This window comes from Mixophyes fleayi, chromosome 7 (genome assembly GCF_038048845.1).
Source record: "Mixophyes fleayi isolate aMixFle1 chromosome 7, aMixFle1.hap1, whole genome shotgun sequence".
In the NCBI taxonomy this organism is placed as follows: Eukaryota; Metazoa; Chordata; class Amphibia; order Anura; family Limnodynastidae; genus Mixophyes; species Mixophyes fleayi.
In genome coordinates this window covers 115,784,017-115,803,032 of record NC_134408.1, presented here as the reverse complement: position 1 = coordinate 115,803,032, position 19,016 = coordinate 115,784,017, and the positions used below count along the sequence as shown (strand labels likewise).

At 40.4% G+C, this 19,016-nt stretch overlaps 1 protein-coding gene across 2 annotated transcripts in view; it reads left to right on the top strand.

Annotated features, from left to right (window-relative positions):
• COL6A2 (collagen type VI alpha 2 chain) overlaps positions 1-19,016 on the top strand; it is a 43,414-nt gene that overhangs the window by 13,138 nt on the left and 11,260 nt on the right. For both annotated transcript variants that reach the window (XM_075180456.1, XM_075180457.1), the window contains exons 9-24: positions 25-51; positions 144-188; positions 1,327-1,380; positions 2,492-2,554; positions 4,262-4,324; positions 4,987-5,076; positions 5,203-5,265; positions 5,372-5,434; positions 7,511-7,573; positions 9,577-9,639; positions 10,912-10,962; positions 11,133-11,168; positions 17,199-17,261; positions 17,373-17,435; positions 17,652-17,687; positions 17,836-17,881. In XM_075180456.1, the coding sequence (XP_075036557.1) occupies positions 25-51; positions 144-188; positions 1,327-1,380; positions 2,492-2,554; positions 4,262-4,324; positions 4,987-5,076; positions 5,203-5,265; positions 5,372-5,434; positions 7,511-7,573; positions 9,577-9,639; positions 10,912-10,962; positions 11,133-11,168; positions 17,199-17,261; positions 17,373-17,435; positions 17,652-17,687; positions 17,836-17,881 (889 nt within the window). The remainder of the gene's footprint in view (positions 1-24; positions 52-143; positions 189-1,326; positions 1,381-2,491; positions 2,555-4,261; positions 4,325-4,986; positions 5,077-5,202; positions 5,266-5,371; positions 5,435-7,510; positions 7,574-9,576; positions 9,640-10,911; positions 10,963-11,132; positions 11,169-17,198; positions 17,262-17,372; positions 17,436-17,651; positions 17,688-17,835; positions 17,882-19,016) is intronic.

Here is a 19,016-nt window from a genome sequence, read left to right as displayed (position 1 = left end):
AACCATATTTTCCTTGTTCCACAGGGAGATTATGGTACTGATGGAAGGAAGGTATGTTGGGTTTGCCATATAAGTGTACCTCAAGTCTTCAGATTTTAAATGTATGAAGGTGTAGAAAACTAACTATGTTTTCTTTATATCAGGGAATAGTTGGGCTTCATGGAAGAAACGGTACAGATGGACAGAAGGTAAGGAAATACTCCTATATTTGTTGCTAATGTGTACATACTATATCTAAACTATATACCTTACTTTTATATGGAAGAGGATTGCCAGCACTAATGAGAATTAAACTATACTAAAAGTATTAACTTGAGAGATGTAATGTCACATATAGATGAATGTCTGGAATTATGTACCCTGGGACTGATCCCCTAGAGGTAGCAAGATATACCATAGTGGTACAGGCGCTAGAAGTTTGGGAAATGGTTAGGCTAGTCTATTACAGGAAGAACTTTGATAAATTCACTGCACTATAGTTTAATCCATGGATTGATCCCTGGCACAATAGCATGGACCCAACTGGGCTGAAGTTCTTGAGACTAACATACTGAAAGAGATAATGAAATTGTTTCAGCGTGTAGAAGAGGAGTTTGCCCTCTCCATCTAATTTTTTACAGTCTACGCCCATATGTAGGATGACATATTGCCGATGAGGATTGAAAAATAACCTAATAATCCTCTAAAAATAACCTCCACAAATCATACAATAAAAGTGAGACAGAGTTCCTAATATTATTCTAGGAGGCTGCACAAATTTTCCTGCCCTCGTCAGTTTCTTAATTGTCACAAATGTTTGGCAGCCACAGGAGAATTTACACAACTATTGTGGCTAACCCCAGAGCAATGGATTTCTAGGATATATTTCTTTGTTTTCTAAATTACTTTAGTCCCCTATGAGAACTTTGTCTACTATGTGTCAATTCCAATATATGGCATCCCTGCCTACAGATAATTCCAATGCAGAAGCCCCCTCCATCCCTTCAGTAGTACCTTAATGAAGCCTTTGAAATAAAGCTGTCTGATTTGTAGGGTAAAGCCAGGTACAAAAACTAACAAAACCCTACATGAATAATCAGCTGTGCTATACTTCTACTGACAACTCTGGTGAAGAGTGCACATCTGAGCATGTGTTTGAATTAATGTTTAGTATATAGTGTTGTGCCTATGATATTTCTATAGTAATTTTAGTTTTGGTCATTTAATATGTAAACATTGTATTTGCCTCCGTTTCAGTGTTATGAATAGATTATTAAAAAAAGGAAGATTCGCAAATATTTACATGATGATAAACTGTGCCTCTGATCTTCTTTTCTCTGTTCTCAGGGTAAATCAGGTCGAATTGGTTCCCCTGGCTGTAAAGGAGATCCCGGAGACAAGGTGAGGTTCCCCAATAGTTGCCATATTAGCAACAATTTTCATGGGAGCTGGTTATGTTAGTATGGCCTTAAGTAGGTAATTATCATAGTATCAACCTGATATGCAGTAATGGCTTGTTTGTGCCATAAGTCGAAAGATTGTATCATTATGAATTGGTGTGCACAGCCCAATCAGTTATACAATTGTAATTCCCTGTAGAATGATATCCAGTTACACTATAGTATGTTAGATGGAAGTATCCAAAGTAGTATTACTAATTTGTACTTCCTGAGACAAATGAGTCAAAATTAATAAAAATAAGTTTGAATTCTACATATCCTAAACATGATGTTCTGCAATACAACGTTGGATGAAGAAGGCTATCTGGCTAATTTGTGTAAGATTAAAGTATAGTGCAACAATTTAATTTGTTACACATGGAAATACTTTCTTATTGTGTTTAGTATTAGGTTTGGTTAGCAAGTAACTTGTGACAAAAGTAATGGGCTAAATTAGTGATTGTGTTGAAACTAATGTCATTGGATAGGTAATGTTTTGTTCAAAGGTTGAAAGTTAGTTATACTTGTGTGATGTTATGTGTTAGTGTTGGTTTTATCCTGTTAGATGTGATTGTGTTAGAATAAATAGCACAGAGAGACACAATCCTGTAAGACTAGAAGCATACTAAATTGTTTCTTACTAATTTGATCACAAGTTACATTTTTGTTTTCATTGATTTTTTTTGCTGTATTCTGTTTCTGTAACATCCCATAAGCAGTCAACAATGCAAACAACTGAATAAAGTAGTGATTATAGGAGCAGATGAACTTTGTATAAACCCATGCATTATTTTATATAAAATGTATTGTTATGATCGGAAGTTACATTGTGATTGCAAATGGAATTGCCTAGCATACATATAGATTTGGCTGTTACTATGTTTGTTCTACTCAAAGCCACCAACTGTTTACCTTGGACACCAAGTGCTCCTGTAATTTAACCTATTAAGATAGTTGTTTTACAGAAAACAGTGGCGGATGTCCCATGTTTAATTTCATGAGGTCTGTGTGTAAGGAAGAGGTCAGTGCTTACATTAGAAATTGAGGGTGAATATTTCTGACTCATATTTCAGGGTCCTGATGGGTATCCAGGAGATGCAGGAACCAAAGGCCCAGATGGAGACCCTGGACCACAGGTATGTGGTTGGTGTTTGTTTATTCATCTGTATAACACAATGTATCTGTAGGAGCAAAGTCATGGTCATATATAGATAGATATAGTTATCAGGTACAAAATAATGGAAAAAAAGAATGGACAGTTTTTATTTACTGGAACCATTTAGTACCTTCACAGTTATTACAGGATTATATTTACTGCAGTGCATTCCACAGTGCACACATTTTTTCCCTGATTTGCCAACCAAATCACAGTAAATTGCCCTGTAATTTTAGAAAATACATTGAAGTGGAATGTTGTGGCAGAAATGTACTTCATTAGTGACAGATGAAGTCTATCTCAGGTAGTTGGTGGTGCTACTTTTCTCCTTCACCAAAATGGCGTGGCTAACTCACTGTATGGCTCTTACATGCAGAGGCCCCTCATCCACCTCCCCAAGCGCAAGGGACTGCATGGGTCAGATACCTGTAGCTCAAAATGCTGGAGCAATCTATGCGACTAATTTTACACAAACTGCAAATTTACTCCATAAAATTGCAATTATGGGCAACTCTTAATCACCCCTAAATTTTGTACAAATCCCTATTCTCACTGTAAGTGGCAGAGAGAAAAGAGTGTGTTATAAGTGAGGGGGATTATAATTGAGGTGCATCTCCCTCTAATCTTCAACTTCTATATCTGTGGTTGGTATATATATTATTGTTATATTTATATTGCTATTAACCTTCATTTATATAGCACCAACAGCTTATAGATGATAATAACTATAACTGTAAAATTTAAGTGGCAGAAAAGTGTCTGATGCCCAAGATCACTCACTCACTATCTGGAAGATATTCACCCTCAGTGTGATGTCTTATTATGTAATACAGGCGCCTCTTGTGTCTAGATCACTGATGGATAGACTCCGCAGGCATGAGTTCTTGACACAAGGCATAACATGCTACATACAAATATGTGAACATAGTCTAATATACAATAATCTAATATATAAAAGCCTAGCGGCGTGTGTTAGTGTGTGTGTGTGTGTGTGTGGAAAAAATACTGGGTGACAGAGTGCTCAAGCTGCAGCGCCATCTGCTGGGTGGAGTTATATACTACACTGAGCTACTAAATTCTTAGCATTATCTTCTAATCTAATATATAAAAGCCTAGCGGCGTGTGTTAGTGTGTGTGTGTGTGTGTGTGTGTGTGTGTGTGTATGTGGAAAAAACTATTTTCTCAGAAAGGGCTCATCCAATTGACCTGAAATTTGGTATACTGACATTATTTGACAAAAAAATTATAATAGTGAAGTCAGTTAACTTCCATCATCCCCCCTTCCCCCCGTGGGAGGGGTAGTAAAGGCTAAATTTACGAGTTGAGGGCTCAAACTCATTTTCGTGAGGTAATTTTACCTCATGAACACACATGCTGTGTTAGTGTGTGTGTGTGTGTGTGTGTGTGTGTGGAAAAAACTACCGGGTGACAGAGTGCTCAAGCTGCAGCGCCACCTGCTGGGCAGAGTTATATACTATACTGACCTACTAAATTCTTAGCATTATCTAATATATAAAAGCCTAGCGGCGTGTGTGTGTGGCGATGAAGATGACAAGAACCTTTTTAACACCTTAAGTAGCTTGATTTGACTGGAATGCATGAGTATCATGCACGGGTTAACTTGTAGTTAATACTTTTGAATATGTTTATACAATACATTATGAATTCTTAAGTTCCATTTTTTCAGGGAGATCCTGGCCGACCTGGCAGTAGTGGACCACCAGGGCCTTTTGGAGAGAAAGGAGATAAGGTAATAAGTTTGTGTGAAAAAATCACAAATAGGTTCTTAATGACTATTGTACTACTGTAGATATACAGTAGATTATTTTGATACTTTACAGCAAGTACTCTATTGATTCAGGTAGGTTCATCATGAAGACATTTAATGACCTATTTCTAAGGTATGTTTTGCTTAGGTCCATAGAGATGTATGGGTACTGCTAGAAATAGCTTGTGAATTATTAAATAGATAAAAAAATGCATGAATTCCACCTCCATGAAATTGTCACCATTGGCCATAGTGCCTTTGACTTTCATTACACTTATCACTCCTGCTCTAGGTCATAGTCTACAGTTCTCACATATTCTACACTCTCTTCATGTGACCTTCCATCACCTTCCAGCAATTCTTATTTTGATAGTCCTTAACTTATCTTTCCATATTCCTCAATGAATTAATGCTCCCATTCCCATATCTTTATTTTACTATTCATCATTAGCAGTCTCTCTTCTTATTTATGACTTTTTGTATTTATTTTTCTTGTTATCTTTTTATTGTGTTTTAATTGACATATTTCTCATCCATATAATATGTATTCCAATCTCTCAATTCTGGACATTTCCCTAATTTATACCCACTGATAGTCCCTCTACCTCCAATATATTTCTCTAACTCCCCTTTTCTGCTCTTAGGGTCCTCAAGGAAATCAAGGATCTCCAGGATCTCCAGGTGTGAAAGGGGGTAAAGGAGGACCTGGGTCACGAGGAGTAAAGGGAGAGCCAGTAAGCTGCTGTTTGTCTAAGTAGTTTCTGTTTAATGCTCACTGATTTATGGATGTTGTTTTTACACTATATAACTGTTTTACTTCTGCTCTACTTCATTCTTGTTCACTCCCCGTCTTCATCTAGGGCCGTAGAGGAGATCCTGGTAACAAAGGAAGTGCAGGAACTGACGGTCCCAAAGGAGAGAAGGTAGGTAAAATTGTGCTTCAGTAGATTACTAAGTAGGTCTATAGACCTCACTTTAAAACACATTTGCATGTCCTGTGTTACATTATATTCTATTTTTGTTTTTCAGGGAGATCCTGGACCAGAGGGTCCACGAGGTCTTGGTGGTGAAGCTGGCTTGAAAGGAGCCAAGGTGAGTTGTTACGGAAACAATTTAACACGTACAAACCACACAAACATATATTCATAATTACACAGTCACATCATGCTAACCTCCCCAGTACACTAACACAGATCAAGTAATGAAGCCCTGTATCAAACCATTTCTACACTAATGGGCAGATTTAGAGTAAAGAGCAAACTGGGTGCAACATTTTTACCGGGAACAACCATTTTGTGCATTTGTTGAGTGTAAAATGCACAACCTCATTTATGATTGTGATTGGGGCATGACCTAGCCTAACTCTAAAATGCTACGCAAAAATAGAGTTGGCTAATATATATATATGTTGTTATGGCTAGTGTCAACGAACATAAGGTTTTAGAACAAGTTGGTGGTAGAGGTCTTCACCTATAGCAGCCGCCTTTTTCGTTGAGTTAGTTGCATTCGCAGGTACTAATGCCCCCAGGACTTAACTCTAGAGTAAGAAAAGCTTATGTATCATCATGTAGCGCAGAGGTAGGAGGCACAGGAACCAGCGAGATTTCTCAGGTAACCAGGTACAGACCAAGGGTCCAGTAAGCAAGTCAAAGGTCACAACAGGAGTCAAATCAGAATGGCAGAGTATCCACAGGAAACAGGTAGCAGGTGTGAGCCACAAACGCTATAAGCGGCAGGGACGCTTTAAATACTGCAAGGGGAAAATCATAGTGCAGCCCCCTAAATCAGGCACAGCAGGCTGATAATTAAACAACTCTACTGCACACACGCCCCAGCTGTCAAACTCCAAGCTGGGAAGCAGCGGTGTTCAGAAGAGCATCTCATTCACGCTGGTAACGGCCGTGACGCCAGTGGCAGATCCAGGGGGGGGCGCAATCGAGGCAATCACCCCCCTAGCGGCAGTGGCAGCTCACTATACCGATGTTCCCAGCAGCTGACAGACAGGCAGAGAATCCTGTCTAGCCGCGCTGATGGTGTTTTAACACAATCAGCATTATCTGTTTACCTGTCAGCCGCCGGGAACATCAGTATAGTGAGCTGCCGCTGGAAGCCCCCTGCTTCTATTAAGAAAAAAGGGGGCGGGGCACAAATCCCCCATCCAAAAATATATAAATACATTCTAGATCCGCCTCTGCGTGACGCTGTGGCTGTGAGTGACGTCCCGGCTGCCAGGGAAACAGCCAGGTCATGGCCACAAAAGGAACCAGCCGTGCCGTCCTGGGTAGGGCTCATGACATGTGTAGTGTGGAAGAACATGCAGTATTTGCACTGCATCCAAAAAATGTGTGCATTTTCACCTCTTGCAGTGTAACATGGTTTACTCGCTGTGCAAATTCTGCACCCAGTTGAAAATTAGCATCCATAGCTTAACCATGTTGTAAGTGACAATATCTAGGTTACAAAAGTCAACAGTTCAACGTGTTTGCAAACTCCCAAAGTACATGAAATATTTTTCATTCTGATAACTTGAAATATAATTTCCTTCAATCATGTCTATATTGTAGAACTCTTGCTGATAAATAAGTCAGACCTAGTATCTCTTTCCTAGTAGATTTTTCATTAAGGCAGCCAAATTGATAATCCCCCTCCTCACCCACCTCCCCCTGCCATAACGGTAATAGCGCTCTGCTCAGATTCTAGATGGCATGAAAACATTTTAATGGGGTCTACAGGCTCATGTTACTGCGCAGCTCTCCTGTATCCCTGAGAATGTAATGTGTTATTTTTGTCAGCACTATTAAATACAGAACATTACAGTATATCTTAAATATTCCGTTTCTGCATGGAAACGCAGCAGCTGACAGCTGTATAATATGTGGAATTGCTGGTGTGGGAAATATAAATAAAAAAATATGATTGGAAGGTCATTAGGGTAAAGGAAAGGAATAACTAAGCTAGGTGACCCCTTTAAATGGGGAAATGTCATTTTAATATTGTGTACTATTTAATATATTTAAATATTGCAATATTACAAAAACGTGTAGGTATGGGTGGGTTTAACCATTCTACTGTAAGTGACATCACACACAACTTTCATAACTTAAAGTAAACATAAGTTTTCATGTTGATTTTATCATGTACTCTACTCATCCACCTTTCTCCCTAAAGGGTGATCGAGGGGCAGCAGGACCAAGGGGAGCACAGGGAATTGTTGGAGCACCTGGCAGGAATGTAAGTATCCTAGATTCAGACGTGGCTGTGTATGCTTGAGTTTAGCTTGCCCTTACTTTATATTGACTACCAACGAACGCCCCCTCCCTACTACTTTCCCTCCCCAAACTCGTAAGCTGTATTAGGTGTCATTTGCACTTGACGTTGATCCTTTCATGGCCCTATGTCCCGGATTTGGGATATGCGCATAGTGATTTTGCATACGATACACTCAGAATCGGCAGATACATGCCTTGATGAATCAGGCCCATTGTCTCTAAAAACAGCTCCGTTGATAGCGCAGCATGTCTTATAATCAATCCATGTTCAGTCTCCGCTGCTGTTTGTCAACCGTTTTCCCAGATGGGGCAAAGAATAACAATCCTTACAATCATTTTCTAAAACATTTCTCCAACATTGTGACCACAATATTTGTGTCCCCAACTGTGCGATGACTCGGAGGGTTGGTCCTAAAAGTAGACAAGTATGCTTTCATTGAATGGAACTTTTCAGATTTATTCTAAAATAATGCTTGGTGTAGCCTTTTTCATGACTTTAATTAATCATGAGAGTGAGGGAACATCGGGACTGTCTTTATTACATGTGGCGAAAACAGCGGCAAGGTTCGCTGGTGAAGGCTTCCCAGTGCCTTGGGGAACCCTGTTTGACAATTTCCTGTGGTACTTGTACCTGTTATCACCATCTTAAGATTGCGATAAAAGATCAAAATTGTGAAAAATGCTTTCTTCTTTCAAAATAGCATTTTTTTAATTAATAATGTTTAGCGCTTTTAATAAACTTTTTTTAAGAAATAAAAAAAATAAATTGGGTCCACTTTTGAATTATTTTCTTTTTTCCTCATAGCAAAGGACCTGATAACGCATGTAAATGTCTCCAGAGAAAGGCCCTGCGAATATTTGTTGTTAAATTGCGATGATAAATCCTTTTTTTAAAAAATTGGCTGTATCACCGTAATCTGAGTTGATAAATAGTCTTCCTAGCCTCCTTTTACAACAGTATCAGACAGTTAAAGTAACTAGAAAGCTGTAATAAAACTATTACTTATACCCCATTCATACTGCACCAAAAACCCGGGTTTTTGCAGAGGCACGCTGAAAAACCCGGGTCTTGGTGCAGTATGAATAGTCCAACCACAACATTCCGGGTCTAAAATCCCGGGACTTAGACCCGGGATTTTGCGAGGGGTAATTCACGTGTTGGACCCCGCTCGCCTGCAGTATGAATGGTGCAACCTGGGTAATTCCCGGGTCTCACCATTCATACTGTAAAAAAAAAAAATGGCAAAGTGTAAAAAAATGTTTTAATTAAAAAAAAAATACATAACAAATGTTTACTTAACTTATTTTCAGCCAGCGGTGTCTCCGGTGCGTTGCCGGCTGTCAGGGGGACCTCTGGGTACCAAAATTACGTCATTTCTAATGGACTAGAAATTACGTCATTTTAGTACCCAGAGGTCCCCCTGACAGCCGGCAATGCACCGGAGACACCGCTGGCTGAAAATAAGTTAAGTAAACATTTGTTATGTATTTTTTTTTTTTATGAAATCATTTTTTTACACTTTTTTTTTTCTAAAACCCGGGTCGGGCAGGTGCAGTATAAACCCGCCCGACCCGGGAATCTTCTTATCTATACTGCCCTGTGCCCCGGCGATATCCCGGGTTAACAGTGAAAGTGCTCAGCAGCACTGATCGCGCCGGGGGGCGCCCCCGCCCCCGACCGATCAATACTGCTGCTGAGAATTTTGAAGGGCCCCCTGGATGCCATAGGCCCCTGGGCTGTAGCCCAGTTAGCCCTCTGGTTAATCCCTGTATATGAGTGAGAAACATGGATTTGTAACATGAGCTACATAACGCTCTTACAGGTAAGTGTTCACATCGGTGCAACTATTATTTTTTGCTTCAAGGCTGATGTGGGTTGTCTTTTTACTATGTTCTGTCACCACTATTACTGTCATAAACTATCCTCTTATTTATGTAGTTGTTTGTTTTTCTTTTACTTTGCAGGGTTCACGCGGAGACGCAGGTGACATGGGTGACAGAGGGAATCCAGGCCAATTGGGACCTAAGGTAAATGGATCATCCTCGATTTGCCAGTTTTGGCAGATGCCAGAATGACTGGTCTGTTGAAGTGAGCAAGTGGACTACTCACCTCACATTAATTTGTTTAAAAAAAACTGTTCAGCTTCCATAAGCCGCTCAGTTTTACTAATTTTGGACCACGGTTGCTGCATCATCTGCCCTCTTTCCCTGTTATCACTATTGTATTTAGTTTGTTGTGACACAAGTTTTTGGGGGCCTCAGATGCATACACAAATTTGGACTGGTATAATTTCTCAGGATGGCGATCAACAGCATTTAAAAATGTTTTATACTGTAAGAAAACATTTTTTTAAATGCAATACAGTTTAAAATGACTTATCTTTTAAAAAAATAAATAAGATCAACATTTAAACTCATTTTATTTTTAATCTTTTATTCAGTTAGTGAAACTAAAGCTCAGATCTTGACTTTAAGTTCCACTGCACATGCACGTGATCCGACAGGATGGCTTACGCATGCACTTAACTAAGGAATTTGGACAGACAAAGAAGTTATATTATCACTGAGAAGACCTCACCTTATGTATTCTGTACAGTTCTGGAAGACCGGACAGTTTTACTAAAGTTCCTCAAAGGTGTAAATGTGCACTAAAACCATAGCAATCAAGCAAACATTTGCCTTCATTGTTTAATTTAGGTAGACAGATAAAAGATAATTGCTGACTGGTTGCTATGAATTTGAGCAATATTAATAATAAAAAAAAACACAAAAAAAAAAATAACCATCGACCACCATAAAAATAGTGAAAAACAATAAGACAAAAAAAGTATAAGTGTAGGTAGATTAAATGGATTAATTGGTTCTTTACCACTGTCAATTTTAATCTTCCGGTGCTTCTGAATTGATGCCAATGCATCCTATAATCAGTGAAAGTTAGTGCAAACAAAGTTATATCTCAACTACTCATCTTGTTACTGAAGCTTCTAAATATAATCTTTATCATCAACACTTACCTAACGTCTGCTTCCTCTCAGGGGGATAATTGTAATAACCTATAACCTCTGACTCCTATGCTCTATATACACTGTAACAACTACATTGTCATTCTATTTGGCAACGGAATTTCTAGGTTACTTTTAAAATCTTTTTATTTTAAATGTAATTATAACGTTTTGGGTTTTTTTCAAAAATGATTGAATACTGAAACAGTGATATTAAAATAGAGATAACTCTAGGAAGACGTTTGTGAGACAGTTATTCCATGATGGGATGTTTTAATTCTATGCTATTTTCTCATAGGGAGACAGAGGAAGACCTGGTATCAGTTACCCAGGAAAATGGGGTGATTTGGTGAGTATGAATACAAATGCTACAAAAAAAACATAAAACAGGCATTTGTTAGGACATTGATGTTGCATAACCTTATAAAAAGTTGCAGATATATATCCCTGGTCTTGAATTGTATGTCTGTGGGTGTGTCTCTATTTTATAGTAAATTACTTTCTTATCTTTTGTTCTAGGGTGATAAAGGAGACAAGGGATCCCCAGGACCTCTGGTAAGATATGCTATGGACTTTAACCCAGTCTAAGACAAAACAATGCAGTTATAGTCTATTATGCTGTATGTGTCTTTGGTTCCATGAAATATTGAAGTTATTATTATTAACATGTATATAGCATCCACATATTACAAAGCTCTTTATAGAGAATATTTCATAATCAGTCACTGCCCCATTGGAGCTTGCAATTTCTATTTCTCTATCCTCCTAGTAGGGGACACCAGGGACATTGGGGTATAGAGTAGTGGGGGTAGGTGATGGCAGCTGTAAGAACTTTGTTAACTAACCTTAGCTCCTCCCTCTCTTTACCTCACTTCCTGTATAGGGGTCTTTAAGTTTAGTGCCTGGCAAATGTTTTAGGGCTAATTTTGCTATCAGAGGCTTCTGCCTCCTGTCTCATAACAGCTGCATCGGTGGCTCAGAGATTTGTGTCTGTGGCTGTCACTGTAGGGCCGGTGGTTCTTGCCTGGATTTGGCAGCGCACAGCACGCACACCTCTGGGGAGCCAGCCACAGGCTGTGTCCTGCATCTCTAGCAGGGACTGCACAGGAGCAGTCCGTGTTTCACTGTGCAAATGGAGGGATGGCAGCAGGTAAGTGAAGCCCTCTCCCAGTACAGTGCTAGGAGAGGGGGGTTAGAAGGCACAGTGGACCTCAGGGCGGCTGTCTCTTACTAGAGGCAGCCATTAGTATGTTTAGGGGACTGGGTCAGGTAGGAGTTACAGTAATGTTGTAAGCCCCTGCTAGTTGCTGGCTTGGTGGAGGGGGCTCTCCAGCTGGATGGCTGCCTATCCAGTGCTGGGCCCTTGGGGGAGGTGCTTCTTCCCTCTCCATGCACTTCCTCCCAGGTGGTCTCTCACTCCTTGTATGCAGACACCAGGATAGGCAGCCATTTTGGAGCTGCAGCTTCTCCTTTCTCTGTCCTTTGTCTTGGTAACGGGCTTGGGTTTTTTTTTTCTCATTGGTTTGTCCCTTAGATTGTTAGGGCTCTTTAGCTGTATAGCAGGCTCACTTTCTGTGTTTTGATTGTGCGCTGCTTGTATTTTTCAGTGTGTTTTTTTGCATCTGTGTGTAACATGTTAGATAGGGGGAGTTTCTTGAGGGCTAAGACTGGAGTGACTTCTCTGATGAAGTTCACCTATGCCGTATTTAACTGAGGCGCTTTGTTTGCAATCTGCCAGTCTAGGGATCGCATGCCTGGTGTGTCAGGAGATTCTGGTTCTAACTCGGCGGAGCAGGCTTGGGCTTGGTCACTGGCCAATACTGAAGCTAAGCTTGCCCAATTGGTGCAGTCCCAATCAGTGGGCGGTCCTTCTCCAAGTCCCTCTGCCTCTGTAACAAATGTGGCGGATTCTGTTCCTGGTTCGTTAGGCCAGGTTCCATTCTGAAGAACCGGCCTGGGTATGGTGTCTTGCAACCTTGGTACAGGGTTTGGTTTCCGTTTCCGGCTCTTGTAAACGTGGGCAGTTGAGGGTACTACTGCAGAGTAATCAGATTCTGACTGGTCTTCTCAGGAACAGTTGTTGCAAAGTGGTTGTTGATTTTGATGTGGAGAAATCCTCTTTTGTGGAGGAAGTTCTTCCTGATTGTCAAAGTGTAGAGAATTTGATACAGGCTGGAGATTCCTGAGGCAGTCGTCCCTGAGATTGTGGAACATTCTCTCTTTGCAAAGAAGACAAAAACTTCATTGTCTTTTCCCTCTTCTTCCCAATTGGAAGAGTTGTTGGGTGAGCATTGGTCTTCACTGGATCATAAGTTCCAGGTGTCCCACACGCTGCAGTCTTGTTATCCTTTTCCTCCTAAATGGTTGTCGCCTCCATAAGTGGACGCTCCAGTTGCAAGCCTGGCTATGGTCACTACCATCCCTCTTCCCAACAATACCCTTCTTAAGGAAGGCGCAGACTGTAAGGTTGAAAGCGTCCTTAAGTAAGTTTTTGTGGCAGCAGGTGCCTCCTTGCGGCCTTCTTTGGGTTGACAAAGCTGTAGAGCGCTGCTCAGAACAGCTGTCTGAAGGTTTGTTGGTCAGGAGACCATCTTCTGAAGTGCTTCCTTTGGTAGAACAGTTTCAGAGAGCTATGTATTTCTTAGCATAGGTGGCTCTGGACACGGGACTGATTGGTGCACGAAACTCTGCCTCTGCGGTCTCTGCTCATCGGACAATCTGGCTTAAGTCCTGGGAGGCTGATGTTGAGTCTTAAAAGGCTCTTGAAACAATTCCATTTTCTGGTTGTGTTTTGTGTGTGCCTCAACTTGACACCATTATCAGTCAAACAACAGGAGGTAAGAGTAGCTTTTTTCCCGGTCAATGCTCCCAAGCCGAAGATGTCCAGGTTGTGGTCATTTCGATCTTCGGGCAGAACTTGAGGTCAGTACTCCACGTGTCAGTCCTCCAGAGGTCAGTCGCCCGACCCCATGAGTTATCTGCAGTGTGGATGTTAGGCCTTGTCTGCTCGGTGTCCGGCTGCTAAGTCAGCAGACAAGCAGTCGGCGTGATGAGCACTCTGTTCCTCTAGGATCTGCCGTGGTGGGAGCCCGTCGTCTTCTTCTATTCAGGGATCATGGTTTCAGTCTGGGTACAGGGAGTGCATGATCTCCTCTGGTATTCTCCCAGGCGGTTCTTTTCCACAGAGCTTCCCATGTCCGAAAAAGCGACTGGCTCTGCGAGAGGCCATTCATCCCTGATTTCTTTCGGAGTAGTTATTCAGCAATCACAAAAAGGTTTAGGGTTTATTCCAACCTGTTTCTTCTTACAAAACCCGATGGTTTGTTCAGGTCGATTCTGAATCTAAAATCTTTAAACATTTCCATTTGAGATGAAGTCTTTGCGGTCAGTGATTCACAGTATGTAACAAGGGGAGTTCATGGTGGCTCTAGACATCAATAATGCCTATCTGCATGTTCCCTTCTGGGAGGGTTATCAGTCCCTCCTCAGGCTTGCAGTTCAGTCGGATCACTACCAATTCCAGGCACTTCCTTTTGATCTAGGCACAGCTCCGCGGATCATGTCGGTTATGACTGCTCTGTTGCTGATTACGATCATCCCTTACTTGGATGATCTTCTTCTAAATGTCCTACATCCAGGTGAGGACCCAGCCTTTGGAATCCCACGATTAGATCCTCAAATTCCAACTTGTCTCTGACGCAACGGATGATCTTTTTGGGACTTCTATTCAACATCCAACAACAGCTGGTTTTCTTGCCTCCACACAGAATTCAGGCTTTACAGAAATGGTAAGATCTCTGTTGACTGTCAAACAGACCGCTGTACACTTCTGCATGAGGGTTCTGGGCAAGATGGTATCGACTTTCGAGGCGCTCCAGTTTGCTCAGTTTCATGCACAGAAGTTCCAGCTGGAATTTCTTTCTAAGTGGAACAAATCCCACCTGAATCTATGCGATCAGGTGTTCCATCTTCATCCTCGAGTGCGTCAGTCGCTCCTTTGGTGGCTGAAAATCTCTGCAGGGGTCGACCATTCTTTATCTGGGATTGGACTTTGATTGCAACAGATGTCAGCCTTCAGGGTTGGGATGCAGTCAGTCTTCACACCCGGTTTCAAGTTCTTTGGACATTTGCTGCGGGGAAAGGCTGTGAAGACAATATCGGACAATGCCACGTTGGTGGCATACTTAAATCACGAGGGTGGCACCAAGAGTTCTTTAGCCATATGAGAGATGCACAGGATCTTTCGGTGCACCAAATCTCAAGTTCAGGCTGTCATGGCAATTTTCATCTCAAGGACCAAAAATTTGTAAGTGGATTTTCTCAACAGGCAGACTCTGCATCCTGGCAAATGGTCCCTGAATCCGGAGGTGTTTCGCGTTGGTGAACAGGTGGAGTCAACCGGACATAGACATGATGGTGTCTCAGTCAAACCACAAAGTCCATCTCTTCTGCTCCTGGGCAAGAGATCCTCTGGCTGTCTGCTAATTTATGGGCTCAGCTTAGTTTACCTATTCCCACCGGTAGCCACGCTTCCGTGGTAAAAAGAGAAGGCGTTCCAATCATTCTGGTGGTGCCGGATTGGACTCGGAGGGATTGGTACACCGATGTCCTCTCCATGATGGGGGGGTCGGTTGTGGCATCTGCTGCTACGACCAGACCTGTTAAGTCAAGTACCATTTTATCATCTCATTTTAGAACATCTGGCTTTAACGGCGTAGCTTTTGAAGCCATGATCTTTCGAGCTAAGGGTTTGTCTGAGCGCGTGGTGCAAATCATGTTTTGGGCTCGCAACCCGGGTTCAGCTAAAATATATGACCGTGTCTAGAGGACATATATTGCCTGGTATGAAAAAAAGGGTTTTCCTACTTCTTCTGCTCAGTTGTCTAAGTTGCTTTTGTTCTTGCAGGATTGACTGGATGCTGGTTTGCATCTTAGATCACTTAAGGGTCAGGCGTCGGCTCTTTCAGTCTTCTACCAAAGAAGACTTGCTATTAATCATGATGTTCAAATTTTTATTCATTCCGAGGGTGCTTCATGTACAACTTCCGTATGTTCCTCTGGTAGTGCCTTGGAATTTAAATTTGATGTTAAATGCTTTAAAGCATTCCCTGTTTGAACCCTTGTACACTGTAGAATTAAAGTTTTGGTCTGAAAAGTGTTTTCCCCTTGCCATTTCGTCAGCTAGAAGAGCTTCAGAGCTTGCAGCATTATCATGCAAGTCATCTCTTCTTATTTTTCATGAGGATAGGGCAGTTAACAAGGTTCTTAATGTGCCCATACTACTCTCTACCACAATGTTCCCGGTGTCCCCCAATGGACTACGAGAAACGGATTTTGCGTAAGTATAAAAATCCTATTTCCTTACCACAGATTAGGATTAATTTTGTTGTTAGAAAACTAACCTACAGCTATGTCTTTGGAGTGTGGGAGGAAACTGTAACACCTGGAGGAAACCCACACAAACATGGGGAGAACATTCAAATTCCACACATATAGGGCCCTGGTCAGAATCAAATCCATGACCTCAATGTAATGAGACAGCAATGCTAATCATTGTGCAACTGTGTTGCCCACTTCTTACAGTTAATTATAAAATATTCCTAATTATATATTTTTTGCTTATAAAGAACATTTTCTTAAGTATCAATCTTGGTTTAACTAAAGGGATTGCAGTACATAAAGAAAGAGGGGTAGGGAAAGGAAAACACCTTGGTGTGGCTATTTAAAGAATAACCAGAAAATAAAAATATCCATATGTGGAATGACATTACATATGACCGCATCCATATTGAACTACAAGGAAGTTAACTATGAAAACTCTTAGGGTCATGTATACTAGCAGGACAGAGAAAGGAAATAGAGTTTGGAACTGATTGAATATTTGGAAACTATAACATATTTACAAATATAAATGCAAATGTTTACATAATGGAATCATATTATTGATGTTATTACAAGCTTGTAATAATAAAGTTATACTAAAATTGCTATAGGGATGTGATGATGTCCATATTGTAATGTAAATAATAAATAATTATACATATATGTATAATATATGTCTCACAGAGGTCTCTTAGATTTTCAAGCAGGTGTGAGTGTTCTGATTTATAGGAGAAGTTCATCCTGTTTTATATAACTTCCAACTAGTTTTTACCTTGACAACTGTCTTCATGGCCCTGTGATTTGCTGTGATTGGCCGTAGCAGCATGGAGACAGTGGTAAAGAGACATATATCTCCAGCTGGGCTGACATAATCTTTAACACAAATAATAATTCAAGTGCATTTTATATACTGTACTCTAATTTTCTAAACTCACAAAAAAAGGAAAATATAAATAATGGTTATTTTAAGCAGGGAATATGTAAATATGGCTATAATCATATACATGTGTACACACAAATACATGGCAAGTAAAACTATTTGGTTATATGATATTGTACAAATCATCTCAGAGTTCTGTTTACTTGTGAATAGATATGTCCCATAGACACACATTGATTATGTAACTTCTACACATACATATCTGGTACTATTATATTCTTTGTTTTGTGCTCTATGTTATCTTCATTTTGTCTTTCCCACAGGGAGGGCGAGGAGACTTAGGACTTAAAGGATCAGGTGGACCTAAAGGAGGGAAAGGAGAGCCTGTATGTATCTCAGTCAGCTTAACGTATATGCATCATGTATGATTCCTATAGAGAATATCCAGAATAATCATATTGCAAATCATTTTCCTTTTCTCCTTTTTCCATGCATAGGGTGAACCGGGACCTTCAGGAGAACCAGGCGAGCGAGGACCAGCTGGAGGACCTGGATCTCCGGTACATTTATACTTGTTTGTTATACATTATATTTTTTCTCATACTTTTCATTTACCAATATCATCCACATACTGACATACATATAAAAAACACTGTCCTCTTCAGACACCTGTATCAAGCCCATACTTTCTATATAAATAGGCCTACAATTTTGGCATGGCCTAGGCACCATATAGGTTTGGTTCTTTGATGACTTTTTATATCTTCTATACTTAGGGTGACATTGGACCACCAGGTGACCCTGCCTTGACGGTGAGTATTGTATGATACTCAAGTGACAGGGAGTAAATTTTGATGTAGAAGGCCTTTTTGTTGTGTAACATTAATGCGACAGGATTTATATATCCGTGTATGCAACACGACAGTCATGATCTGTGACATATTTATATTTCTTTCCCAGGAATGTGATGTCATGACATACGTCCGAGAGACATGTGGATGCTGCGGTTAGTTTTTGCATAGATGAAAATACGCGTTTTTCTCATTATCATAATTTCGAAAGCTGTCTAAATGCGTTATAATATAATTCTATAATTTAGTTGTTTATCGAATCAGAAAACAAATTGACACGTGTGTTTGCGACAATACATTCAATTTGATCATGTGTGCATAGCTAACTCAATCAGTAATCCACTCATTATCAGTCAAAGTTTTCCACATATCTACTTCCTAGACTGAAAAGAGATTGACAGCCATATCAGTCAGTTAATAATAAGATGACTTGAGTCATTATTATTTATCTTGCTGATTTATGCTGAAAATAAAGTACATGTCCTGCTTTATGCTGTTATGGTAGTTCCATTTCGTCTTGGCATTTGGGACTTGTTCACTTCAGGTGAAACTTAGTTTCCATGCATCAGTACAATCCATGCAGTAAACACCTTCCAACAGCATTGATTTTTAGATTTCAGTAGGGGTATGTCCTATTGGTATGTCCTATTGGGAAAAAGGTGTGACCTTCTGGGGAATGGGTTTAATAAGGTGACAGAACTGGGCGTGGCGTGTGCAGATCAGGACATGGTTTATTGTTCTAATTTTCCAATTGAAAAAGGTTGAGAAGTATGCATGAAATACAGTGCTGCTCAGTAGATAATACATTTAACTGTTATTTTTCAACTAAAAGGTGACGTAAAATTTTTAAATAACAATCTAAGTCATCTTAATACCAACTTGAACCCAGTAAGAGTAACTTACAAACCACAATATCTACAAGGCTTTTGTATGTGTGCAAGTACACCTCCAAGTGCATATCAAGGTGCAAGCTCACCTTATGGTCTTTAGATGCACTCCTGTAGCAGCCAGCATTCTGCACTTAGTTTTGCAGGATGGCAAATGCTCTGAAAAATGTGCAGGGAGGAAACTATGAAAACATCTAATCTGCTACCACTTAAGGACCACCCCCTTTATTCACTTTATTTCCTCCATGTAGGCCCTGGCCTCACTAGGGAAATCACACAAAGAAAATGATTACTCCATCCCACAAGATAAACATACTCATCTACTCCTGTTAGCCTTCCAGTGGTCTGATTGGTTACAGTTTGTTCTATCTACACCCACTCAAAACTGAAAACACACAGTCAT